This window comes from Podarcis raffonei, chromosome 2 (genome assembly GCF_027172205.1).
Source record: "Podarcis raffonei isolate rPodRaf1 chromosome 2, rPodRaf1.pri, whole genome shotgun sequence".
In the NCBI taxonomy this organism is placed as follows: Eukaryota; Metazoa; Chordata; class Lepidosauria; order Squamata; family Lacertidae; genus Podarcis; species Podarcis raffonei.
Window position 1 is genome coordinate 24,853,969 of NC_070603.1, and position 27,537 is coordinate 24,881,505.

Here is a 27,537-nt window from a genome sequence, read left to right on the forward strand (position 1 = left end):
AGGGGGCTCGACTGGATGGCCCTTGGGGGCCTCTTCCAACTCTGAAATTCTATGATTCTATGAAAGGGAGACAGCAAATGCTGGAAAGGTCAGAGGTCCTTGCCTTTCATCCCAGGGCTGGATGAAGAACATGTGGCTGTTGCCGGGCTCCAACTCCCATCAGCCCTAAACGTTGGCCATGCTGGCATGGGCTGACGAGAGTTGGGAGTCCACAACAACATCTGGAGCGCTGCAAGGTCCCCATCCCTATCTCAGGGTTAGAGGTAGCTCCACCCTTTCTGTAGCATATTTGCTGCACCTACATCGATGTTCCACACTTTCAGTGGCAAATGTGTGCACATCAAAGGGAGAGCAAGATTTCCTACATCAAATAACATGACGTCATTACTCCTTTGGCGCCGCTGGTCTCAGACTCAGGATGGCAGACTCTGGGGGAAGATGAGCAGAGAGACGAGAAAGAATGGGGGGAGGAGGAGGCAGCAACAGATGGAAGCCTCCCTCTGAACTCATCTGGTTCTAATGTTGAGACAGGAGCACTGTCAAGAGTCTCAGGAGGACTCTGAGCTTGGGGTGGCCGAGCAGGATTCAGATAGGGAGGTGAGTCCGATACTTTCTCCCAGGACAAGGCTGTGACTCTGGAGAAGGAAGGTCTGCCTTAAAACTTGATGGCTTGGTGTGGGAAACTTGTTGAGACAACTTTTCAGCTCCTGCACTTCTTGTTACCAACCCTGGACTCATGAACCCTGTCCCCTGGCTTCTAGACTGGGCTGTTCCCCACCAGCCCTTTGCTTTGTGAGATCTTCATGACTGCATAAGCTCATTTCCTGCCGCCGCTTTACTCATGCCTTATAAAGATCACTTTTGGGTTATCTGAGGCCCTTCTTTGTGTCCCCCATCCCAGAGAGGTTCAAAGGGTGGCAACAAGAGAACGGGCCTTTTCTGTGGTGGCTCCTGATTGCAGAATGCTCTCCCCAAAAAGGCTTGCCTGGCGCCATCACTACATGTCTTTAGGCACCAGGCAAAAACATTTCTCTTTACCCAGGCCTATGGCTATTAAATAATCTATGGCCAGTGAAAGCGTGAGGGAGTGGACTGTTATTAAGATGACTATTTGATTATTGGCTGCCTGTATACATTTTATCACTGATGTTTTGTAATGTGTTTTTAATATTGTACACTGTCCTGGGATTTTCTGATAAAGGGCAAAATATATGTTGAATAAATAACAACAACAACAATAAACACCCACATTTTTGAGTAGAGATCTCTGATGGGGAAGGTTCAGAGTACTATAAAGAATTCCAAGAGATCTGAAAATTATCTAGGATAGCCAGCAAGGGAGCATAGTAGAAATATCCTAGAATTCCTTGATGGATAGGTCTGTCAACAAGCTTGAGATAGTGACCTCTAATTGTTCTCTGTGTGTATGTGTGTGTACTTTTCAGGACCTGTCCCCCAATGTGAACCCCTTCCTAAGATTTAATTACTGATTCTATAGATACGTGCTCCCTACATCCTAAGCAAAACATTTTAAAAAGTAAGCGCTTCTGTTATTAATGCTAGCAACCAAACTCCGTTTGGGAGGAACAAGATCTCTCCTTAGATTTTCAGCCTGCAAGTGCTTTCAGAGATATATTCATGGCTGAAAGATGGTAGCAGATCACTCTCTCAGCTTTACATACACCTGCTCTGTGCCACCACTTCATTCTGTACCTGCAAATTATTCCAAAGTGCAGTTGAATGCTGTCTGCAGCCTTCTGGTTATGTGCGAAGCCTTTTCAGAAGCACTTCACAGCAAACACAACTACATTTGCGAGTGCTACTTGCAAAACTGCACAACATAGCAGCGTTTGAAAATCGCATTGGTGGCAGCCAGGTATTTTAGAGAGCTGCAGGCTGCACACACTTCAGAGTTCAAGTATGACTGGACTTAACTGTCCAGGGGTCCTTTACCTTTTCCCTTTACACCTTGTTAAAATGCAGATAGAAGGTGGCATTTGCAAACACCCTGAAACAGGCATATGAAATTCTCTTTGTGAGACTTTGGTAACTGGGAACTATATATATAAAAAAGACCTAGACTAAGTTCCATCTACCTCACTGACACACACACACCAAATGACAGTGTGGTCCCAGAATAAGAGAGCCACATCCATTGGTGGGAGGGGAAGGCAGGGAGGCAACATTTCAATTAAAGTCAATGAGATTTGTCAGGGAACTGCCATTGGCTCAGAGGCGAGAAATAGAAGGGCAGTTGTGTTACAGGGAGCCTCCAAAAATCTTGCGAAGCAGTTCCTCTTCCGGGGAGGAGGAAAGCCCCACCTCCGGGGGGGGGGGAGAGGTGCAAGGACCAGAGGATGCTGGTAGGAGCCTTAACACCGCTCCTGAGCAAGCCGGACAGGAGGGAAACACGCCTTTGCCATCGCCCATCCTGCGCAGTAGTCTGAGGCGCAGAGAGGGGCGGAGACGGTTGGGGGTAACAAAACTCTTATGTTGGGGGAGGTCCAAAAGAAGAACACTCCCGGATTCTGCTAGCGATTGAGCCAGACACGAGCTTTGGGGGCCTTCACTGTAAATAGTTTGCACCAAAATAAAGCCTGTAAAACACAGGTCGGAGTCCTGCCTGGTTACTCTCGAGCAACCGCAACAGCCACCTGACAGGATTACTTTGGAGGATTGTACCATATATGGCTTGCCGATCGAAAGGTCGGTGGTTCGAATCCCTGCGGCGGGGTGCGCTCCCGTCGTCTGGTCCCAGCGCCTGCCAACCTAGCAGTTCGAAAGCACCCTCGGGTGCAAATAGATAAATAGGGACCGCTTACCAGCGGGAAGGTAAACGGCGTTCCGTGTGCTGCGCTGGCTCGCCAGATGCAGCTTGTCACGCTGGCCACGTGACCCGGAAGTGTCTGCAGACAGCGCTGGCCCCCGGCCTCTTGAGTGAGATGGGCGCACAACCCCAGAGTCTGTCAAGACTGGCCCGTACGGGCAGGGGTACCTTTACCTTTACCTTTACCATATATGGCAAAAACATGCTACTGCTGTGAATGAGATATCTTGTTCATTTCTCAATTCAGGATTCAAAGGTTGTTATGTGAATTGGGGGGGGGTGAATACTTCTAACTCACAAAGGAAGTCTACAGATGATGACCATTTTGCTTGAGGGTTCCGTTCCCGGCCCCTGTGCATGTCAGCAGACCAGGTATGAGCATCCCCACCCCACATCCAAAAGGATCCATGCATTGGCAAACGCTTGGATGAGGACAATGCTGAGTGGACAACATAAAAGGTAAAGTAAAGGTAAAGGTACCCCTGCCCCTACGGGCCAGTCTTGACAGACTCTAGGGTTGTGCGCTCATCTCACTCTAGAGGCCGGGAGCCAGCGCTGTCCGCAGACACTTCTGGGTCACGTGGCCAGCGTGACAAGCTGCATCTGGCGAGCCAGCGCAGCACACGGAAACGCCGTTTACCTTCCCGCTAGTAAGCGGTCCCTATTTATCTACTTGCACCCGGGGGTGCTTTCGAACTGCTAGGTTGGCAGGCATTGGGACCGAACGACAGGCGTGCACCCCGCTGTGGGGATTCGAACCGCCGACCATGCGATCGGCAAGTCCTAGGCGCTGAGGTTTTACCCACAGCGCCACCCGCATCCTTATGAGTGGACAACATAAGATGCATCAAATCCACTTTAAACTACCATGTGTGCACAGCCTTTATGCACTTAATGAAGGAAACACTGGCCTTGCCACAACAAACACAATTGCCACATAAAAAGCGGAGCAGTCCTAAAAAATACAACACTCAAAAGATTATACACAGAGTATTCAAACACATGCTTAATCTGGGTTCCCTAGAATCTGGTTTTGATTAAACTACGGCAATTCTCTGTCTAGACAAATCTTATACAGGGTAACGTTGAACTCTCTCTCCTGCTAAGAGACAGAACCCAAGACTCACATTCTTAGTGCAGATCCAAATGTTATCAAGCAGGGGGGTGAGATCGATATCTAGTCCTCTGAACCCTTTGCTAATTTATGGGAAGCCAAAATGCCCATTCTAACTGCTGTTAAGAGAGGGATATAACACATGTTTCCATTTGAGTGTATATACACGGAAGTGAGAACTGTGTCTTAGAACAGGGATGGTGGCTGCCAAAGAGCCACAGAGCAAGGGAGGGGGCTCAAATATTGCTGGCTTTCCTCACAACTTGCCCGAAGACTAGAAAGAAGTCCAGGTGGGGACAGCCCAGGGAAAAGGGTGGGGAGAAGCAGCAGGCAGGAGAAGCGCTTATTCATTGGGTAATATATTTCTATGTTGGTTTTCATAGCAAAAGGCAGCTTCAGCTACCTTCTGTGTCTACTTGATGTAGCCCAGGGGTAGGCAACCTAAGGCCTGGGGGCCAGATGCGGCCCAATTGCCTTTTCAATCCAGTCCACGGATGATCAGGGAATCAGCGGGTTTTTACATGAGTAGAATGTGTGCTTTTATTTAAAATGCATCTCTGGGTTACTTTGGGGGCCTGCCTGGTGCTTTTTACAGTAGTACCTTGGGTTACAGACGCTTCAGGTTACAGACTCCGCTAACCCAGAAATAGTACCTCGGGTTAAGAACTTTGCTTCAGGATGAGAACAGAAATCGTGGAGCGGCAGCAGTGGGAGGCCCCATTAGCCAAAGTGGTGCTTCAGGTTAAGAACAGTTTCAGGTTAAGAACGGACCTCCGGAACGAATTAAGTTCTTAACCCGAGGTACCACTGTACATGAGTAGAATGTGTGCTTTTCTTTAAAATTCATCTCTGGGTTATTTGTGGGGTATAGGAATTCGTTCATGCCCCCCCCAAAAAAATATAGTTCGGCCCCCCACATAGTCTGAGGGATGGCGGACCGGCCCACAGCTGAAAAAGGTTGCTGACCCCTGATGTAGCCCTATGTCATTCTACAGTAGGGATGGGGGGGGTGAGAGAGTTTTGATTCAGTTCACATTTAAAGGCGAATCTACCTAATTCACGCTTTCTGAACTCAACAACACTGAAACGCAGCTGCCTTTCGAAATTCGCACTTCTCGTAATCTTGCAATTCAGAAAGTGGCTTACTAAAAACACGCACGGCGAAACAGCATGCAAGGAACAAATAAAGCCCTGCTGCAACAGCGACAAAAGTGGGCGAGGCGGTGGGGGGGACAGTTTTCATAAAGAAGCAGTTGGAATATTTCAAAAGCTTGCTGGAAACGAGTCACCTTGTTCTGCCATCTGAAGAAGTAAAGGAGGAGGGTGGTTTGAGGAAACCGTCCCAAAAAGATAAAGACAAATATGTCCTTGAAAGAGAAACTGCATCATGTTATTCACCTGTAGGGTGAGCTCTCAGCTTTGCAGTTTGCGTGAGAGATGAATATTCCAGAAGGTAGAATGCTAAGCCAGCCACTAGTCTTGTCTTTTGCGCCGAATGTCAGCAGGCTGCCTGGCCTTTAGGGAACCCCCCATTTCTCAGCCCCTTCTGCAACATGAGGCCTACTACAGGCCTACTACACAAGGATGCTAGTAAGGATCTCGAGAACACGCCCTTCAAGCAGCTTGGGAAACCACTCAATTAATACACGACTGCTGCTAATATTAACAACTCTTCTTATTGCTGCTGCTCAATAAACCAGCTTCAGGAGCCTGCAGGTGAGGCTTACCATAGGGTGGTTTCCATGACAACCAACAGCAGTGCAAGGTACAGCTGTTTCTGTCCAGCTATGCTTTAAAGAAAAAGGGGGATGTGGCGCAGGCTAGTGGCCAGAGGAAACTGCTGTTAGGGCAAAAGGCTTTTCCGCAGTAGCCATTCCTTCTTGGAAGCGAAGCATCTGCAGAGTCCAAAATGAGGGGTTATCTGTCTGTCCCGCCCACCATGAAAAACCCACTTTAAATTATGCAAATGCCTAAATCACAGTAGTTTTTGCTCAGGCCCCAGCACTTTGTGCCCTCGATTAAACCAACAGCAAATAACCCGCAATTAAACCCCAATCGGCTTGCCTTTTCTTCACGGCGGCTTCTTGCGGCACAATTGCCTTGGACAGTATCTCCTTGTATATCGGAGACTTTAAATAGCGACCGAACGAATCCTACTGGGGAGAAGGAAAGGGGAAACGGTAGTTATAGATTACAAGCATCCTAATTAAAATCATCTCTCCTTACAGCTGTTTGGGAGTCAAAGAGGCAGGGGGGACGTGCAAGGGAAAAGAATAATGTCGCCCAAGAGCACAACGGAACATCTCTTCTCCACATATGTGTTATGAAAGCCACTGGTTAAATTAACGCCCATGTGGTTAGAAATCTGTGGCCAGAGCACTCAGTAAGAGATGGGGGAGAGGTTCTCATCCTAGGAAGGAAAAAACATCACATAAGCTCCAACACTCCCTTCTTCAAGTGTGCATTTCAGCCATTCAAAGCCAGTGAAAGGAAGTGGGAATTGTATTATTAAAGGGTATATATGCTATGCATACATGAAGGGTATGGCCTGATATACCTCGAGTCACCCAGAGCTACTATATTATGTAAGCACCATTGCAGGGCACATACCCTAAGTGTGGTGGGATTACCTAACTGAGATTGGAAGACGTAAGATGGTCCTAACAACAACAACAACAATAATAATTTATTATTTATACCCTGCCCATCCGGCTGGGCTTCCCCAGCCACTCTGGGCAGCTTCCAAAAAAAGATTAAAATACTGTAATACATCAAACATTAAAAGCTTCCCTAAACAGGACTGCCTTCAGATGTCTTCTAAAAGTCTGGTAGTTGTTGTTCTCTTTGACATCTGATGGGAGGGCCTTCCACCGGGCAGGTGCCACTACCAAGAAGGCCCTCTGCCTGGTTCCCTGTAACTTGGCTTCTCGCAGTGAGGGAACCGCCAGAAGGCCCTCGGCGCTGGACCTCAGCGTCCGGGCAGAACGATGGGGGTGGAGATGCTCCTTCAGATATACTGGACCGAAGCCGTTTAGGGCTTTAAAGGTCAGCACCAACACTTTGAATTGTGCTCGGAAACACTGCTGCCGTTTGGGCTAGATGGCTTTCTGGTTTCTTCAATCTATTGGATCTATTGTTCTTGTAACGACACATCATTTTGCCACCATCTGCCCCAACACATTTCAAATCACATTATCAAACTTGCTGGGGGTGGGGGGGAGGGAGGACAAATGTTGTGGTTAAACTATTTCGCTTCCTCCATCCATCTCCTGTGTCAAGCTGCAGTCGGTGTCAGCTGAAATTAAGTTTCCTGTGGTTGCATTACATTTTCTGAAAGCACACTAAGAAGCTTTAAAGTATTCTGAGAAAGCTGAACCCTAGAGAAGTTGACTATTGAACTGAATGCTACCTTCACAACTTTATTCATTTGGCTACTGCTTCTGTAATGTTATGAGGTCAGCCTCATGAGGTCAGGAAAAGAGGCAGGTATGCCTTCATCTGGAAAAGAGTGCCCAGGGATGGGAAAGGGGGTGTTCGCACATAACGCTAAGTCTTGTTTTAACCATTGCCTGCTCAGCAAACCACAAGCCATCCCAATAGACGGTGGATGAAGGGCCATAGCTCAGGAGAAAAGCTGCTTTGCACCTGAAATCCCAGAGAGCCGCTGTCAATTAGTTTAGACCACGCTGAGTTAGATGGACCAACAGTTTGAAATGGCATAAGACAGCTTCCTACGTAGATGAGCAAACAAGTCATGCTTCATTTCCCTGAAGCTTTAGTTTGTTTTTCAGCTGCTCCAGCCTTGTGCCTCTGTAGCTTAGTAAGCATCTGAGGTAGGGTGGCCAAGGCATGATGCTAAACCATAGTTAAAATGAGCCATGGTTTGTAAGCCAACACAATACCATGGCTTCGCATAATGGATTCCATTAGAAAACAAATCATGATTAGTCTGTTAGTCTGGGTTTAGATGTTCAAACAGAAGTCACAGTTTGGTCAAACAAACCATGGGTTTGCTTTAAGTGCAGACCAGGCCACTTTATGGGAAAATGCCAGAGAAATTAAGAACTGCAGCTCTGTTGTACAAAAGATCAAAGCTATCCTGTTTTGTCTTCTAATTTCAAAAATACTTCCATTGTATACATTGGGCATTCTTAGATCTTACATAATTTTATTCTGCATAAATAGTATATTAGTTCCTTCCTCATCAAAGCATAGCTTTGATTATATTTTTGCATGGCCAAAATAAGGGCTGTAAAAAGGTAAAGGGACCCCTGACCATTAGGCCAAGTCATGACCGACTCTGGGGTTGCGGCGCTCATCTCGCTCTATAGGCCTAGGAGCCGGCGTTTGTCCGCAGACAGCTTCCAGGTCATGTGGCCAGCATGACTAAGCCGCTTCTGGTGAACCAGAGCAGCGCACGGAAACGCCGTTTACCTTCCCACTGGAGAGGTACCTATTTATCTACTTGCACTTTGATGTGCTTTTGAACTGCTAGGTTGGCAGGAGCAAGGACCGAGCAACAGGAGCTCACCCCGTCACGGGGATTCGAACCACCAACCTTCTGATTGGCAAGTCCTAGGCTCTGTGGTTTAACCCACAGCGCCACCCGCGTCCCGTCAGCCCCAAAAGGAGGTGTCCCAAGACTGTCACAAAAAAAATTATTTCATGTGTTTTCTTCAAACTTCACCAGGGTAGATTCAGACAACGGGCAAATCCTGCTTCTCTCAAAAAGGCTTGGGTGGGAGTGATGGCGATGCCACTTGGATAACTGGGAAGGACAGCCAGCCAAAATTAATAAGCAAAAAAACAACAAACCTTCTTCATCAGCATATAAATGTGAGTCTGTGCGGCATCTAAGACATAGCGATGAGGGTGTTTGAGGCCTCTGACCGTGATGCCCATAGTGGTGCCGTCAATATTGATCCAGCGCCTGGCTCCAGGTGCCAAGAAGGTCCTGAAATCAAAAATGAAAATAAAGGGGATTAAAATAAAGCTGGGGAAGAAAGGTTGTAGGGACATACTTCCTGTTTGAGGCAGCTCTAAAAGTTCTCCTGGAATTAAGTTCTCCTGGAACTTAATTCATTCCAGAGGTCCGTTCTTAACCTGAAACAGTTCTTAACCTGAGGCGCGCTTTCGCTAATGGGGCCTTCTGCTGCCACTGCACCACTGGCATGCAATTTCCGTTCTTATCCTGGGGCAAAGTTGTTAACCTGGAGCAACCACTTCCAGGTCAGCGGAGTTTGTAACCCAAAGCATTTGTAACCCGAAGCGTCTGTAACCCAAGGTACCACTGTATTCTAAAGACTCCTCAGTGCAAAAGTCTCAGGACATGTAGATAGTCTTCCAGCACTAGAAAGAAGAATATTCCGGCATGGCTTATTGCCTGGCAAATGTGCTTACAATCATATTCTTAAGATGAATTTGTGTGACCCTTCTTCTCCCCGTAAAGTAGCTTTTTTTTTGCATCTATCATGTGGCAGAAATCTATGTGCAACTAGGTCACATGAAGACTTCTGCATGGATTTACCAGCAGTGGCGTAGCATGGGGGGTGCAGGGGGGGCGGCCGCACCGGGTGCAACATCTGGGGGTTAGGGTGCGCAAATCCACGGGTTAGGGGGCGCAAATTACTTGCCTTGCCCCGGGTGCTGACAACCCACGCTACGCCACTGTTTACCAGTGCTTTGAAATCCTACTAAAAACATGAAAGAAATTGCAACTCAGCGTTTCGTTTCATTATTATTTTTTACAAAAACTGGTACAATGTAGGAAAAGGACACCAGGAAAAGTTTTTGTAATGCTATATACTGTGCTCACTTGTAAATTTCTTCTGCTTTTTCTTTCACCTTGGATTGGTCTCCATACTTCAGATCTTCACAAGCTTCCCAAAATCCCAGATTCTCCCCTGAATTAAAAGAGAAAGGAAAATAATCCTGCATGATATATAATATTTTAAGTCAATAGCCTAAATCGGCTGAATGTGATTCTAGTGTGGTGATGCAAAGGGGGACCCTGAATTGGCTCTTCTAGAAGCAGGTGCAGATATTCTCTTATTTCTTCCTCATGGAAAGTTGCCCTTCCCAGAATTTTCGCTTTTGCACAAATGTCAGAAGTACGGGAGCTTTCTCTGTCTTTGTATCTGGGCTTACTACTTCTTGCCCTATTCATTTGTGGCCTTGCAGATACAGAGAGGAGCTACAATATGCAAAAAGCTTTGCGTTTTCAAGCCCTTTTAATACATCGCAGCAGCCCCTTTGCGGCGGCAGGCTTTGTATTGTTTTATGTCTTGAGCCACTTGGATGGCTTAGTAGGTGCTAAAGCCATGGGCAAAAGCTATAACGGACAGATTTGTACTCTTTGTGGGTGTGCGCACTGTTACCTCAGGGCCTCAGGGCACCTCTCCCTATTGTAAAGGGAGAACGGAAGCGGGTTTTTTGGAAAATGAGATTCATCTCAGGGGAGCCACATATGACATCAAAGTCCTCCAGCACTTTAAAGAGGAGCTAGAGAGGTGGAAAAGCAGAGACACAATTTCACACCCACCGCTGAACTCTTTCTTCAGGAACAGCTGGAAGTTCTGGCGGCCCTTGGGGTCCCTCATCAGCTCGCTAAAATTGAAGGCCCATCTCTCCACTCGTGATTTGGTGGGGATTTCCACCCTGCGGAAGTTTAATGGCAAAGAGGTTGCGCTGTTTCTTTCTGAAATCATTTCCTGTGAGATTCAAACAGTCTATCTATTTGTGTATTTTAATAGAAAGCAGAAGCCCCATGCGCAGACACACACACATACCACACAAACACACACACACACACACACACTCCACACATACCAGGTTGGCAGCATAGAGATTTTCCCCCTGCTTTCCAATGCACCACAATAAGCTCTTGAGTCCAAGTAACTAGTAATTAAGCATTGTTGCATATAGCAGGATAATAATAATAATAATTTATTATTTATACCCCGCCCATCTGGCTGGGTCCCCCCAGCCACTCTGGGCGGCTTCCAAAAAAATATTAAAATACTGTAATACATCAAACATTAAAAGCTTCCCTAAACAGGGCTGCCTTCAGATGTCTTCTAAAAGTCTGGGAGTTGTTGTTCTCTTTGACATCTGGTGGGAGGGCGTTCCACAGGGAGGGCGCCACTACCGAGAAGGCCCTCTGCCTGGTTTCCTGTATAACTTGGCTTCTCGCAGCGAGGGAACCGCCAGAAGGCCCTCGGTGCTGGACCTCAGTTTCCGGGCAGAACAATGGAGGTGGAGACCCTCCTTCAGGTATACTGGACCGAGGCCGTTTATACACAAAGAGTCTGATTCTAATTTGATTCATAAATCAATAGCTTCACTGAGCAGGTATTATTGATTCCCATTGTCCAACGACAAAGCACGAATCCTAATTATATTTTGGAGAAGGCACACCATAAAATGGAGGCATATATTTGAATTGGCACCTGCAGCTAACACCAGAGCATGCTCAGATCAGCTCTTCACCCAGGGTGAGAAGTGTGCAGCCCTAGACCTAACTTCCTGTAGGTGGCAAGAGGGGAGAGACAGGAAAGAAGACCAAACAGAGAGGATACGGTTTGTCTCACCTATGTTTAGCTCTGGTCTCGTCCACTTTTGCCAACTACTGGTTTCAACTACTTTCCACCACTGACTCTGACCCCGTCCACTAAGAGCATGGCTGCCAACAGATTATTCCTGACATAGCATAGTTCTCAATAACAACAACAAAAAAGATTCTGCACCCTTCTCTTAGGCCAACATTCATGCAGCTTGAAGCACCTCTTTTTGAAAACAGTTTTGTAATGGGAAGGTAAAACCTATCTCGGTCAGGAATGCTCATCCGCGTTACAAATGCCTCTCCTCTGCTTTCCAAAGACACATTTTCCAAAACAATGTACTGTAAAAACCGAACCACGGTCATCCTTCAAAATGCACACTTGTTCTCCAGCCAAGTAACGTGAATATAATGCATATAACTGAGATCAAGTGTTCATTATATATGGGGAAATTGCTTTGCAAAAACAAAAAAGTGTATATCAAGCAAAATTGCACAAAAACATATGTAAGGAGAAATTTGCACAAAAAAGGCTGATGAATTTTCATGCGAACTTTTTTTAAAAAAATAAAAAAATCTCAAACTGATGTGGGAATGTGGAGAACTGATCTTAAGATTGGGGAAATAAGAGCCTAAGAGAAACTGAAATTGACAGATTCACCCCTGCTTAGGTAAAGTCACTGTAACTCACAAAAGGAATATAAATGTAGTACATACAGCTTTGCATTGTAATCCCAAAAGTCAACCTCATCTGAGATCCAGGGGTTGCTGGGGAGGCACCCTGAGATTATGCAGTCATTGGAGCGGAACTGTTCACAGTACTTCACAATTCTGAAAACATGGGAGATGAAAACAAGGTGATCATCTGTGGGCAACATCATAAACAGCACGGTAGGAAGGAAACTACGAATGACTTCAATGACTGCACAAGATGAAGGACATTCCGTGCTGTGAATTATAACACTTGGAACCTTCCTGCCTAGCCCAACAGTGATTTTGATACCCGTCATTTCACAAAACAGTTACAAATTTTGTGTTGGTTCTAAGCTCACTGCAGAAGAGTGAAAAGGCTGAACAATCCATTACATGCATATGCCTATGGGGAACTCAAAGCTGGACAACACATTCCAGAATATCACCTGGCAAAGCCTAGCCTGGACTCCACCACTTTGGAATGCAGGTGAGGGATCATGGGTTTAAATGTACCCCTGAATGTATAAAAAAAAACCCACCTATGTAGCGGAAAGCAACTACATGGAGGGAAAGTGGCATAGCCTAGCCTTCCTGTAGATATGGTAGTTTCTCTCTAGAAAGCTATTTTAACATGGGAGATTATTAAAACCTGCAGTCTGAAGTGCCAATGTCCAGGAAGAGCTGCACCAAATGATGTTTCTAGGCAACCAGTTTGCTTAATCATGCAATGAGTTGATGGGAGCTGGGCCTCCGTTAGCAGACACTCAACCTGGCAGGTATCCAACTTCGTGCTATCTTACTTTAAAAACTCAAAAACCTGGCTGCATTCCTGGTGTTTGCATGCTTGGGTGCAGGCATGCACCTGGGCTTTTTTTCAACCTGGCAGTGCTTTCCAGCTATTGCTTGCTCATGCATGCCAGAAAACAGACGACCGTTTTGGCTGAGGAGGCCAGGTGCAAAACCGTAAAGCGATCCTGCACTTTTTTCAATAGTTGTGCAGAACAGGGAATTTTAGCAAGTGTAATTTGACATGCATCTGGTCCCCTTAGCTTTGGCTTCCCTCTAGGCTAATAGAAAGCTCCTGCTTCTAGATGCTTCTGCTGGGAAAGATTCTGTCCCCCTGCCCTTTCCCAGCCTGTGGAGGATGGGGAGCATTCAGTGGCCCAGCCTGACAAAGAGCAGGAGAGTTCAGAGGGGGAGATTCACATGGCGATGTCTCCCAGGGGCAGGCAGTGTATCAGGCGAAGAGAAGAGACTCCCCACTGCCCTATTCCTTTCAGGCCAGGAATTCTTGAACGGAGGTGGATTCGTGTAACTTAGCCTTGAATAGATGAGCCTTCCAACTCTACAATTCTATGGTTCTATGATCTGAGATTAGAAAGGCAGGCTTCCAGGTCAGAAAGGGCAAAGCTCAAAACAGATACCCTTCCTGCCATTTCTTTTCTTTTCTTTTTAAAATAATCACTAGCTAAATCACATTATTGAAAGTATTGAATTAGGGCCTATCCACACTGACCTTTGGGCCCACTCTTTCTAGACAGTGGCCTGTGCTGTGACACTCGTGTGTCGGAGCATTTTTAATTTTTTGCCCTGAGCTTTCCCCATGAAAACCCGCTCTTTAAAGCTGAATCGGAGCAAGCATCAATTCAGGTTTTCTGTGGATTGACATTTGCTCTGATTGAGCTTTAAAGAGTGGGTTTTCAAAAGGAAAGCTCCAGAACAAACAAACAAAAAATGGGGTGGGTGGGTGTGCTTGGACAAAAAGCTTTAAGTCACGGACTGCGCTTGGAAAGAGTGGTGGAAAAGTTAAGTGTGTGTAAGCCCTCAATCACTAATAAATGGAAGGGCATAATATGCTATGCCTTAAAACAAAGTTAGCACTTACCCTCCCAGGGAGACAGAGGACTTTACTGTGGTTTTCATTATGGCCTGCTGGTAGTACATGATCTAAGCAGGAAAACAGTTTTCATTATGTCAGCAGAACCACAGGCGCTTGCGAGAAATCTTCACCCACCAAGATGCTAGCAAGAGGTTTCTTATACCCTTATAAGAAGGTTACCTAGGTGAGTGTCCAGAAATCAGCTTCCTAAATTATAAAATTCAGGGTGTGTGCTATTTCTCACAATGGAAATATGAGAAGTTGATGAAGCAGATACCGTTTGGAAGGCTCCATTCATGGAGGAGAAGGCTATCAGAAGCTACTAGCCGCATTCTAGGGCCTTTTAGATGTCCTTGTGGGAGCAGGGCTATTGATTAGCTTTCATTTCATTATGCGTTTTGTATTCTTTGTGATCGTCAGATGAAGGGAGGTATGCAAATTTAATAAATGATGTTGTTGATGATGATGATCAGTGGTGTGTGGTGAAACTTTTCATAGGCGAACAGTTAGGGCCAGAGGTGCCAGTTTGTGAGGGCGATGTCACATGGGCAATGTTTTGATGTCCTGACGTTGCGCATGTGAGCATTGCGCCTCCCTCCCTAAGCTGGGCAGAAGCTTCCTGGGCTTTGGGAAGGAGGCGCCACTGATTGATGATGATGGCCACATTCAACCTCCTCTGTCAGAAGAAGAAGAGGAGCTTGGATTTGATATCCCGCTTTATCACTACCCTAAGGAGTCTCAAAGCGGCTAACATTCTCCTTTCCCTTCCTCCCCCACAACAAACACTCTGTGAGGTGAGTGGGGCTGAGAGACTTCAGAGAAGTGTGACTGGCCCAAGGTCACCCAGCAGCTGCATGTGGAGGAGCGGAGACGCGAACCCGGTTCCCCAGATTATGAGACTACCGCTCTTAACCACTACACCACACTGGCTCTCAGAGGGAGCGTGTCCCCAAATGCCAATTGCCAGGAATCACAGGTGGGGAGAGTGCAACAAAAACAAAAAACTCTACACTTGCACTATATAAAACCCTACTCAACAGGAAGAAATATGATTTAGAATATGAAAGACAAAAATGGAGTTTAGAGTTAGGGGTACAGATAACAAATGACATATGGGAGTCAAGTATAAAATCAACAGAAATAGCCTCTATGGATCTAAGACTAAGACTTATTCGACAGAAAATAATATTCAGAGTCCACTGGACTCCAGCAAAATTATACCAGAAGAAAATAACAAGTGCAGACAACTGCTGGGAGTAAAAATACGAACTTAGTACATATGTTGATTAACTGCCCAATGATAAGATCATTTTGGTGTGAGGTGAGGATATTTATAGCAAGAGTAATAAAAATAAATTGTTATTTAGGGGAATTGAATTTAATTCTAAATTATATTACGGAAATGTGGGAGATTTCAAGGGAGCAAAAAAAATGGGTGTGCCGTGCTATATTAGAAGCAAAAAAACCTGTTTTGATGAATTGGAAGAGCCGCAAAAAGATTCCATTGAGCACATGGATTGATAATATGGACAGATTAGCTACATACGAACAAACTGCATGTCGACACAAAATAAGAATGGATAAATATGAAGAAATATGGAACAAATCCGCCTTAAGCGATAAGGCGGATATTGGTGGGAAGTAGGGGGAGGAGAGAGAGGTGGGAAAATATTGTTTAAAAAGGTGTAGTCATAGGTATATCAGTGTATTCAAATTTGAATTGTCAAATTGTGTTATTATTGTTATTATGGTTTTTGTTGTATGTGTCTTTTGCGGTTAATGTTTGTATCGAAAAAATGGTTAAATAGTGTGTGTTTTTTAAAGTCCTGCTTAGAGGTTTCCCGTAGGCATCTGGTCGGCCATTTTGAGAGCAAACCGCTGGACTAGATGAGCCCTTGGCCTGGTCCAGAGCAGAGCTCTTCTTCCATCCACGCATCCCCTGCTATGCAAAGAGCCCAGTCTGGGCTATTCCTACAGTCACCTCCATCTGCAACAATGTGAGGCGTGGCTAGTCAAGGGGACCAACATGGGATGAAGTCACAAACACACACACTTGTGCATGGGTGGGTGAACTGTGAGGGTTGTACATTAATTGACATGGAAGTGCAAATGCGCTACATGTGGTCTCAAGTTGGTAATTTGGGCTGAGCATTGGTAGCTGGGGAGTCGGGGAGCGAGGGCAAAGAGCTGTCCCTGCCATTAAACAGCATGTGTGGACTGAGGGGTTACCAAACCTTCACCAACGATTAAATAATTTGGAATTTTATATATTTTACCATGGCAGGGGGAGGATTTTAGATTTTCTGCACCAAGGTATCATGAAATACGTTGGGGGGGGGAGGAAGCTGTTGCCAAGCCAAGGACACAAGAGATAGAAAACCCAGATTGTAGCTCCCCAAGAATTCTTATCTGGCTGCCTGTAAAGCAGAAGTACAAATCCCTCCCTCGCGGGATCGTTAAGGACGATATTCCCTTGGAGTTGATTTGCTGGAGGCTGCATGCTGGCCTTGAATGGGACCAAAGCCCAATGGCAGATGGGGACCAGGGGTCAAAAGTGGGTGTGGCCAGCCCTCCTCTCATTCTGCCATCTTGTTTTCTTGTCATCTCTCTTTCTGCCACAGTCTTCTCTCTCCCCCACCCCCTGCCACAGCATGCTGTGAGAAGTGGAAAACTCTTGCCAGCATTCATTTTAATGGGTCTACTTTGAGTAAAACTTAGTTGAAGGCTTGTGAATAAGGTTTCAAGGAAAATGAGGTTTTTACCAGGACTGTATTATTACTCGTTATTAACAGCAACAACAATCACTGATTAATATGTGGGAAAGAAATTACCTCTCTCCTGTAAACATCCATGGTTTTTTTCTGTAAAAGAAAGGAACACGGTAGCAAAATAATAACAACAACAACAAACAACAACAACAACAATAATAATAATTGACTGGGTGTTCAAAAAAGCTGTATCTGAACAAATAGTGCATTGCTCTCTACCCAACTCACTTTAACAATTAGTGCTAAATTCAGACTAGCATCTACCGAGCCTATTTAACAAAGAGAACATTGATGTGAAGAGTTTTCCACCCGCTGTACGATTTTGTAAAGCCTAACTTTGCAGATAGCGTTGCCTGTTCCTCTCTCAGCCCATATATGTGTGTGCATTTAATTACAGTGTTATTCTAATGGAGCTAATACAGATTCATTTAGGAGACAGGGATTAGATCATTCAGTATTAGTTAAAGGCGACAGGAACTGACATATTGCAAAACATAAACATAGCAATTAAAAGCCTCAGAAACAATATCTGCTGTGCTTATGCTGCTATTTAAATAGCTCAGATGATGTTATGTGTCATCCACCAGCCAGCAAGCAACTGAAAGCTAGAAATTAACTGCAGGCTGTTTGTTCCTGCAGCTCCCTTTGAAGTATCATGCCGTGACTTTGTTTGGAATAAGCAGATGGAAACAGAGGAGAGGCACGCCAAGCGAGGGCTGTCAGGAAAGCCTCCAAGTTTTGTGGAGGCCCTTTTCCTTCTATGACATCCAAGTACGCACTCAGCTCATGCCTTGCAAACCTGTCATGTGTAAGGGGCTAACTAATTATAATATGCAAATGCATGCAATAGGATGTGGGCGCCCGTTCTCTTTCTTTATTTCTTGGAAAGCCATTTGAGAAGGGCGAGGGATTTGTCAGCCAGATTTCTACTCAAAACTCCCCAACTTCTACCCCACCCACCCCGCTGGATTCCAAATGGATATTTGCATTTCATGGAAGATGGTTTTCCCAGAAAACAGCTAGAAGGGAGGGGTTTCAGCACCCGTGCTCCCCACCCCTTCAAGTGGCTTTGCTTTTTAAAGAGCAGGACTGAACTACTGTCATACACACTAGTGTGTAACATGTAGCTAGGCCCTTAATCCAATATGTAAAGGGACAGCGCTTACCAAATAAAAGCATGCAAGAATTAATCGACACAATAGCTGCTTTTAGACAATCACTGAGCATGCATGAAGCTCTGGGCACCTTGCATGTAGAACCTTCCCTGTGATTAATCACAGCCTCCCGTGATGTCCAAACCAGGCACTGTAGAGAATGGCTTCCAAGCACATCTGGATTTGAAAGCCAGCTTTAAACCATTACTTAATTTCCTGGCTCAACAAGAAGCCATTAGCTATGGTTTGCTGGTTCAGATCTAGCAGGAAGCTATAGCTAACTTCAGCTTCTTGGTTTGCTTAGCTGATCTCGCAACAGAAAGAGTGGAGCGGAAGCAAAGAAGCTATGTGAAGATGTGCAGAGTTCATGCATATCCTGGCTTATTTAACCATGAGTTGACTGTCCAAACCAGATCAATATGACATGACACCAGAAGAGCCACATAGTGTCTATATAATACCTGCACATTTTGCCCCTATGTTCAGAGACAGGTGCAATTTTCAACAGGAAAACAGCGTTTTTGGGGAAGGTTAACCTGCTTTTCCCAGCACTGCAGTCCCAAGTGATGCCAGGGCCAATTGTGGCTGTTAAAACTTTTAGGAAACGACAGCTTGCAGGTCCTGCCAATGTCTCATCTATCAACACCCTTAGTTTCTTAGGATGAACCAGGGCTTTCTGCCAGCTGCAGTGCTACAGCATAGGGAATACCAGTAGATGTTGCTTCATGCTACTGACTTCTGGAACTATGCTGTGAACACTTAAAAAGTCTGACAATCAGGAGACAATAATAAACTGCATCAAAACTTACAACTGTATGAGGACTTCTTCACAAGCTACAATTGCGCATTTGACTTTACATGTGATTTAAGTGCACAATGCAGTGAGGAAATCTATCCCTGTGGTTGTTGATACATGTGCCTAAACTGAATGTCAAGTTCAGCAAATGGCTTGCCTGTCAATGTAGCTTGCCCAAGGCTTCCCCAATGGAGTCCTTGAGGCTGGGCAACTGTGTCAGGGGTGATGGGCAGAACTGCCCCCAAATGAAGCACATTGATTTCCCCCTTAGGAGTGAATGGCAACTATTAACTGATATTCAGGGGGGAAATTTAAAAATGCACCCACAGACTTCACCTGGTGCGTGACTCTAAAATGGAAACCTTTTTGCATGTTTAGGCAGTTCATCATCCCATTAGAAAAGTCCAAAGTTACACTCAAATCCCATCCGAGTTCCCAGGAAACATTAATTGAATTGTGTGGCTAATCCACAGAAAGCAAAGGTTTTGCATTAAAAGATAAAAAAGTTGCTAATTTAAATTAGATCTGTCCCTCGTTCCCATTAATCTTCATTTCCAAGGATGACATTTCTTAGGTACACAGTACAGTTGTATAAGGGGAACAGAGGTGAAATAACAGAATGTGACTCATATGGAGGTTATAGAGCTTTAGTCTTCTATGGAACAATCAACCCAGGACTTCACAGACAGGAAGGTCATGCACACATCCCAGAAAAATAAACTGGAAAGAAAGAGAAAAGAAAGACAGGGAGGAAATGGTTAATTAACTATTTCAGAAAGAAACAAAGCTCTTAATTAAATGGTTATCATATTTGCTATTCCAACGTGAATAGTATCATCCATGCTATTTTCCCCCTTCCATTTTAGTCATCGCTTTGTTATTTACTATTCATTCATTCTCTATTTATAATTTCTCTAAATGCAACGAGCTGTTAGTTCAGGGTTGTCACCCCTATATTCTATTGGTCATGGACTCAACTGAACAAATCTTAGAATTCACTGAAAACAGTAACAAAACTCACAATGCATTGAACTGTCTTACAGAAGCTATTTGCTGCATTTCCCCCCATCAATACAGCAGCTCATGAAAGTGTCTCTCCAGATTTAACATAATCTTCTCGTTTGACATTGACATTGATCAACAACAAAGCACAAAGGGCCTGGACAAAGGGACTCCATACAAAGTGTTCCTGTTGCGCTCTATTAACTAGTTAAAAAATGTAAAAATGCAGTTTACCCAGTATGGACTTCAAAGAGATTTGCGCTAATCACAAAACATAGCACCAGGGAAGAAGTCAGAGTCTGGCATGTTATTATTTGGGCTGTTTCCTCCAAAATAAAACATGAGTAATAAGGCAAGAAAAAACCCTGGTTACCACTGTTTTTCTCAAACTTGGGTCTCCAGTAGTTGCTGGACTACAACTCCCATCATCCCTAGCTAGCAGGACCAGTGGACAGGGATGATGGGAGTTGTCCAATGACAGCTAGGAACCTAAGTTTGAGAAACACTGGTTTTAAAGAGAAACAAACCATGAGCCTGGTTTCAGATTTCATGACAAACCAAACTCTTGCTTGTTTCCTGGCAGTGTGGCAGCAGCAGGAGTGGGACAGGGGGCAGGGGCAGAACAAGAACTTTTCAGCCTTCTGCTCAATCACATTAAACCATAGTTTGTTTCAAAGTATGGTTTGCTGTGAGGTGTGAAGCAGGCTATAGAATACTCCAAGCACAAAATATAGCTGCACATAAAACACAAAGAACGCAAAATACATAAATCTATAAAAACAACCTCCATGTTTCAAATTTAGACCATAAATTCATCATACGGAAAGGGGTGGTCCTTTGGTGAACCAGTCACAAAAGAATTCTCCTTTGCAGGGAGATAGATGTAGCCCAACGATACTTATATGATTCCACTCCTGCCATCACTCCCCACTCTACTGGGCTCATAAAATTCCCACTGCTTTTTGTGTTAAACAAACAAACAAACAAACAAACAAACCTCTATCGCCTTCAATCAGGCTTTCACTTCTCTATTTGATACCAGTTGCCATGAGAGTTCATATTATATCTGTATTTTCACAGGACGCTTATTTAAGGGAAACAAGGCCAAACAGCATCAACCTGTTTCACGTTTCCCAACTATCTTTCCCTGTGCACAATTGCAGCGGGGCTTTCCGGATGTGCGTTCCTAGCCCAAACTGTTGTGTGTGTTCTCCAGATGCCGTCACCCTGAAAGTCTGGATGTGTTATAGAAGAACCCAGAAATCATTCTTCCTACATGCCCAGTACTGTGGTCCTGCGGATATTGTTAGACTCCACTTCCCATCATCCCTTATCATTGGCTTTATCATTGGCTATGGCTGATGGGAGCTGAAGACCAATTAATATCTAAAGGTAAAGGGTCCCCAGACCATTAGGTCCAGTCGTGACCAACTCTGGGATTGGGGCGCTCATTTCGCTTTATTAGCCAAGGGAGCCAGCGTACAGCTTCCGGGTCATGTGGCCAGCATGACTAAGCTGCTTCTGGTGAACCAGAACAGTGCACAGAAATGCCGTTTACCTTCCTGCTGGAGCAGTACCTATTTATCTACTTGCACTTTGACGTGCTTTCGAACTGCTAGGTTGGCAGGAGCAGGGACCGAACAATGGGAGTTCACCCCGTCGCAGGGATTCGAACCGCCGACCTTCTGATCGGCAAGTCCTAGGCTCTGTGGTTTAACCCACAACGCCTCCCACGTCCCATGAATTAATATCTAGAGGAATTAATATCTACACGTCCCATGAATTGAGGCATCTGATCATAGCCTGCATTTTTAATCAAGGCTTATATTTTGATCAGATTCCTGTATTCTAAAAATGACCTTAAAGAAATATATATTTGTAAATGTTTGTATCTCTCATGCCAGGCAGAAACCATACTCTGGCAGCTGTTTATCTTCTTGATCAAGGGCCCCCCTGATCTATAGCAGTGTCTCAGGGTTGTAAAAGGAAATTACAGGCTAGGAGCAAAAGGTCACATTGACCATACAAATTATAGAATACAATCAAGGTTGCAAAAACATAAATAGTAATAATTATTGTGCCTCCCATTAAACTTGAGCCATATCTTCCTAAGGTTAAAAGGGCAAGAGCTAATACAAACAGCAGCTGGCTAGGGAAGAGGCTTCTCTCTGAAACTGCTTTGAATCTTTAGAATTTAGAATTTAGCTTAGCTTTTGCTAAGTTCCCTTTCTTCTAAAAAAACTATGTTATGAAATATATTGGCTTAAATGTAATTATGCAAAGGATTTAGAAAGTAAGAAATCATAGAATCATAGAAGAGTTGGAATAGACCACGAGGGCCGTTGGGTCCGGACCCCTGCCGGGCAGGAAGAGCACCATCGGAGCACTCCTGACGTGTGGTTGTCGGGCCTCTGCTTAATGACCTCCAAAGAAGGAGATCTTTCATTGATAATGTGTGGGGAGATGAACAAAAAGATCTGTTCAGATAAAATTAGCCATCATCTGTTTTGGAGTGAATAGGGCAATAGGGCAAAAGATGAAATGTTAGTTAAGGCGCCTAGTCTAGGGCAAAAGGTTATCTGGTAATTAAGGTGCCTGGTCGAGGTAAATGTAAGATATATGACTACTTATTTGCCAATTATAAATAGAAGGAAATATAGCTCTTTGTCTCCCATAAAAGGTAATAGGAAATGGGTGTATCTTTTATGATTGGTTCTAGCAAACAGCCAATAGGAATTTTAACCAGGCTGATTGGACAGAGGCAGCCAAAGGAGGAGCAAGGGGGCTGAGCTGAGGGAATATAAGTGCTGGCCATAATGGCAGGAGGCCAGGCCAGAGCTTGGTAACCATATACCACTGTGCCTCACATTTATTTGTCTGACAAATAAATTATTATTTTAATTTCTCTATTGCTGCGTTGAATATTTCATTCCAGCTAAGCGTTAACCACAAGCAGGGTGCTACATTTTATGGTGCCGTGACTCGGATAAGTGGTCTGCTGGAACGCAGCCCCTTCGCCTTACTGGGCAGGGTACAAGAGGGAGGACCACTAACTGCTTACCCAGCGCGCACTGGAACATTTTTTCCAGGGGAACGCAGAAGTCTCGTCTGTCTGATACCCTGCCCACCGACGGCGACGGACCGGGGGGTAACCAGAGAAATAAACTGGGAACCAGCTAAGGGTAAGTGCACAAAGGGTTTTGGCCCTCCAATTAATTAGGAGGAAGAGAAGTCCTGATCAAACTTCTGCGTCTCAGTAAGGGGAAACTGAGTACGCTACATGGCCGGGTACATCAGATGGTGATCTGGTGTAGGGAAAAGGGAAAGGTTGGGAGGTAGAGTGTGGTGAAGTATCCAGCGCATTGTATGTGTGAGAAAGTACAATCTGTAAGTGTGGAGTGGGTACTACTTCGTTTCCCAGTAAGGCGAGTGTGTGAGTGACTGAGTGGATACTTCACAGGCCCATATAATGGGAGTTGGAGGTTCAAAGGGGGGAAATACACCTCTTGAATGTATGTTAAATAATTTTAAGAAAGCCTTCTCAGGGGCATATGGAGTCAAAATGACGCCAGAACGCTTGAGAACGTTATGTGAATTAGAGTGGCCGAAACAAAATACTGAATGGCCATCTCAGGGAACCTTTGATATAAATTTAGTAAGCAAACTTTGGTCTAATATCGCCAAAGAAACTGGAGGGTGCCCAGAACAATTTTCATATATAGATTCTTGGCTGAGCACATTAAATAAAAATCCTCCATGGATAAGGGAATGCAAAGTCCAACAATGCAAATTATTGGCTGTAAAAGCCAAAGCTAGGAAAGGAATCTTGCCAAATAAACTCAAACCCATTTTTGAGGGACCAGAGGAAGAGGTGCTTCCACCTCCACCCTATGCTCCACATCGAAGGGAGCCTAATCCAAATACTCCACCAGTTGTAACCCCAAGGCAAGAAAGTGGAACGAATAATGGGGGTGGAGTCACAGAACTTGATTCCTTGATAGATTATGATAAATATCTTCAGGAGGCCTTGGAGTCCTATAATAAAGCCCAAGCAGAAGTGGTTATTCCACCTGTGAGTCCCAGTAGAACTCCATCTACAGTCTCCTTTAGTGGAACAACCAATTGCCCACCCCAAACCCCTGTACATCCAAGTCCTAGAGAACTATTACAGGAGTTACAGGGAGACCTTGATCGGTCAGCAAGCAATACAGCAAGGCGTATAAAGCTGCTAAAAGAACGCCTTGGGACAGATACCATCCCCTATGATTTGAGGCCCCTAGAGCAAAGCGAAGAGAAAGGTCACGTAGTAGCCCCTCTTAGAAGAGTATTTGATGCACTTGAGGAGCCTGTGCTGGTTAACGGGCAACCCGGACCACGGCCACCTCGAACTTCGACCCTCCAGTACATTCCATTCACAACTACGGATCTGATGAATTGGAAAACACCCCCCCCCATCTTTCGCAGAAAAACCTCAGGCTATGATGGACTTGGTGACTTCAATAGTAAATACTCATAGTCCTACTTGGACAGATTGCCGCCAACTCCTGAATACTCTGTTCACCACTGAGGAAAGAAGAGACATAATTGAAAAGGCACAGATATATTTGCGTGAGCAGGCCAGAGTGGGAAATATTTTTAATATTGCCCGTCATCTCCAGGATAACTTTCCCTTGGAAGATCCTAATTGGGATCCAAACAATGCAATTCACCTGGCCAGGCTTACCACCTACCGCCAGACGCTTGTGCAAGGTATCCGCAGGGCATGCCAGAAGCCCACTAATATGTCTAAAGTCTCAGAAGTAGAACAGAAACCAAATGAGAGTCCGGGAGACTTTTTAGAGAGGCTGCAGGAAGCCTATCGTATATGGACTCCTTTTGACCCTGAAGCCCCTGAAAACAGCAGAATGATTACTGCTACTTTTGTGGCCCAGTGTGCTTCTGACATTCGTAAGAAAATTCAGAAATCAGAAGGATGGGAAGGGATGCTGATGAGCCAAATTATGGCCATTGCACGTCGAGTTTATCGGAATAGGGATGAGGCTGAGAAACAAGAGAAGAAGAAGTGGCAGAAGGAAAAGATGGTAATGCTGGCCACAGCAGTGATGTGTTACCCATAACACTGTTTCGTGTTCAGTGTGCACCCACAAAAGACTTAAGTTGTCACCTTTTGCGCTCCTGTATGGGAGGCCACCCTCCTTTGTTCAGGATATTCCAGCTGACCTCAAACAAATAGGAGACCATGTGACACAGGGACAAGTGCAATCTCTCTCCCGTGTTTTTGTCTCTCTCCCGTGTTTTTTGTTGTTGTTTATCTTAACAGGTGGGCCCTCAAGCACACGCCTTGCAGCATTGCCCAGCCGATTCATCAGTTCCAGGCTGGCATAGCGTATGGGTGAAAGAGTGGAAACGTGATCCACTTGCACCTAAGTGGCGTGGACCTTACACCATCTTGCTCTCTACTCCAACAGCGGTGAAGGTAGCTGAGGTGACCCCCTGGATTCATCACTCCCGTTTGAAGAAGTCCGAAGACAGTTGGACGTGCAAAGGTGACCCCTCTAATCCTTTTAAAACTGACCTTCTCCAAAAACCCCTGTATCTAGCCCTACGGGGAACGGGCTAGGTCACGGGCAACATTAGACGACTGGCTTGCTGCAGCCACAACCTGGAAGCTGGCTGACCTGCGCACGCCTGAAGCTTGAGGAGCGTCTGAACCAGCGATTGTGAACGGGAAGATTCTCTTATACAATTGATTGACTGCCCCCCCCTGTGGAACAATTATCAGAGATATTACTCATTGGGGATCCTTGGGATATATGTTTTGGTCTTGGTGGTTCCCCATTTCTGTCACTGGAGGAATTATATTGGGGCTAATATTTTTTTGTTATCACAATAAGGTAATCTTTTGTGGAAGGAATGCATATACTAGACATCAACATGATTTTATTATTAATCCTGATCCCTTGGGAAGGGGAAGGGTCCTTGAATTTGAGCAAATTTGCTAAATATGGATTCCGCCATGACCACAATATGTGGGTAGGCTTAGCTGAGATGGTAGCCAATGTTACAAATAGGACCAATTGCCTTGTTTGCTCTCTTGGGCCAGATGATTCAGAGGGAGGTATGCCCTTATTACCAATACCATTAAATGCCATTGGTATGGTAAGCGAAATGCCACACCAAACAGAAGTACAGAATTTCCCCGGATGGAACTCAACTAAACCAATACGAGTTATACCTGTACAAGGGGAATTCTGTGTACATAAATCATCAGAGGCAGCTGATTCTACCATGATAGGCTCTTCTCATTGCCACTATACTTGGGATTATATTAAGAATAGTCAAACCTGGGCAAACGGTACTACCTATCGAACTCGGAATACCTTGCCCTGTGCACCTCCTTTTATTCATGCATGGAAAATGGTGTGGAACATAACTATGACAGAAAAAGGCAATCTAACATACTGCACTGTGAACTCTGTACCCCTTTTGATATTTCGCCTTATGCACTCCACGTACCAAAAACCTCAGACCCGATGGTTGTGGTGGATATGTGGAGAATGGGCATACAAGAAACTCCCTTCCAAATGGAGTGGGACTTGTTTCCTGGGATGGGTATTACCACCAATGTGGATTATGCCCACTAGTTCGGCCAAGCGTACACGAAGAAACGCTGATATTTCTCATATAGCAGGAGGAAGTACCCAAAGTTGGAGCGATACTGATGATTGGCCACCAGAGCGCATTATAGCCTATTATGAACCTGCCTCCTGGAATCCTGATGAGCTCATACAAGGGGCTCGGGATCCTATTTATAATCTAAACAGAATAATTTGGTTGCAAGCAGTAGTGGAACTTGTAACCAATGCAACGGCCCAGAGTTTGAGACTTATTGCACAACAGTTGGATGAAAGTAGAGCCGCCATTTTGCAGCTGAAAATGGGAATGGATTATGTACTTGCCAGGCAGGGAGGCCTATGTGGAGTCTTGAACTTGACAGGGAATGCCTGTTGCTTTAACATTTCTGATAATGGTGAGGCAATCCGTGTGTTGGCCACAAAGATGGAGAATATAGCACATGTCCCAGTACAAACATGGGAAGGATGGGATATGGGATGGCTCACCAACTGGTTACCAAATGTCGCAGGACTCAAAGGGATACTATTGTCTTGCTTGTTTTTCTTGACGGTAGTAGTAATGGTTTTGTGTATGGTGCCATGTATCATTTCATGTTTTAGAAGTACAATTAGCAGGATGATTTCAAATGAAACTCTACCTCATATCATGGCCCTATACAGAGCTTTACCTCAGGAATATGATGAAGGTCAAGCTATCAAGGACACTTGGGAAGGTCCTTGAGCTTGAAAGGGGGGAATGAGGCATCTGATCATAGCCTGCATTTTTAATCAAGGCTTATATTTTGATCAGATTCCTGTATTCTAAAAATGACCTTAAAGAAATATATATTTGTAAATGTTTGTATCTCTCATGCCAGGCAGAAACCATACTCTGGCAGCTGTTTATCTTCTTGATCAAGGGCCCCCCTGATCTATAGCAGTGTCTCAGGGTTGTAAAAGGAAATTACAGGCTAGGAGCAAAAGGTCACATTGACCATACAAATTATAGAATACAATCAAGGTTGCAAAAACACAAATAGTAATAATTATTGTGCCTCCCATTAAACTTGAGCCATATCTTCCTAAGGTTAAAAGGGCAAGAGCTAATACAAACAGCAGCTGGCTAGGGAAG

General features: G+C 44.9%; 1 protein-coding gene across 1 annotated transcript in view; it reads right to left on the reverse strand.

Moving 5' to 3' along the window:
• The window catches only part of RGS9 (regulator of G protein signaling 9), a 74,585-nt gene that overhangs the window by 12,442 nt on the left and 34,606 nt on the right, over window positions 1-27,537 (reverse strand). The window contains exons 10-16 of the mRNA XM_053375369.1: window positions 16,903-16,932; window positions 14,078-14,139; window positions 12,217-12,330; window positions 10,483-10,598; window positions 9,757-9,844; window positions 8,757-8,895; window positions 6,006-6,094 (exon numbers count right to left, since the gene is read on the reverse strand). Of these exons, the coding sequence (XP_053231344.1) occupies window positions 6,006-6,094; window positions 8,757-8,895; window positions 9,757-9,844; window positions 10,483-10,598; window positions 12,217-12,330; window positions 14,078-14,139; window positions 16,903-16,932 (638 nt within the window). The remainder of the gene's footprint in view (window positions 1-6,005; window positions 6,095-8,756; window positions 8,896-9,756; window positions 9,845-10,482; window positions 10,599-12,216; window positions 12,331-14,077; window positions 14,140-16,902; window positions 16,933-27,537) is intronic.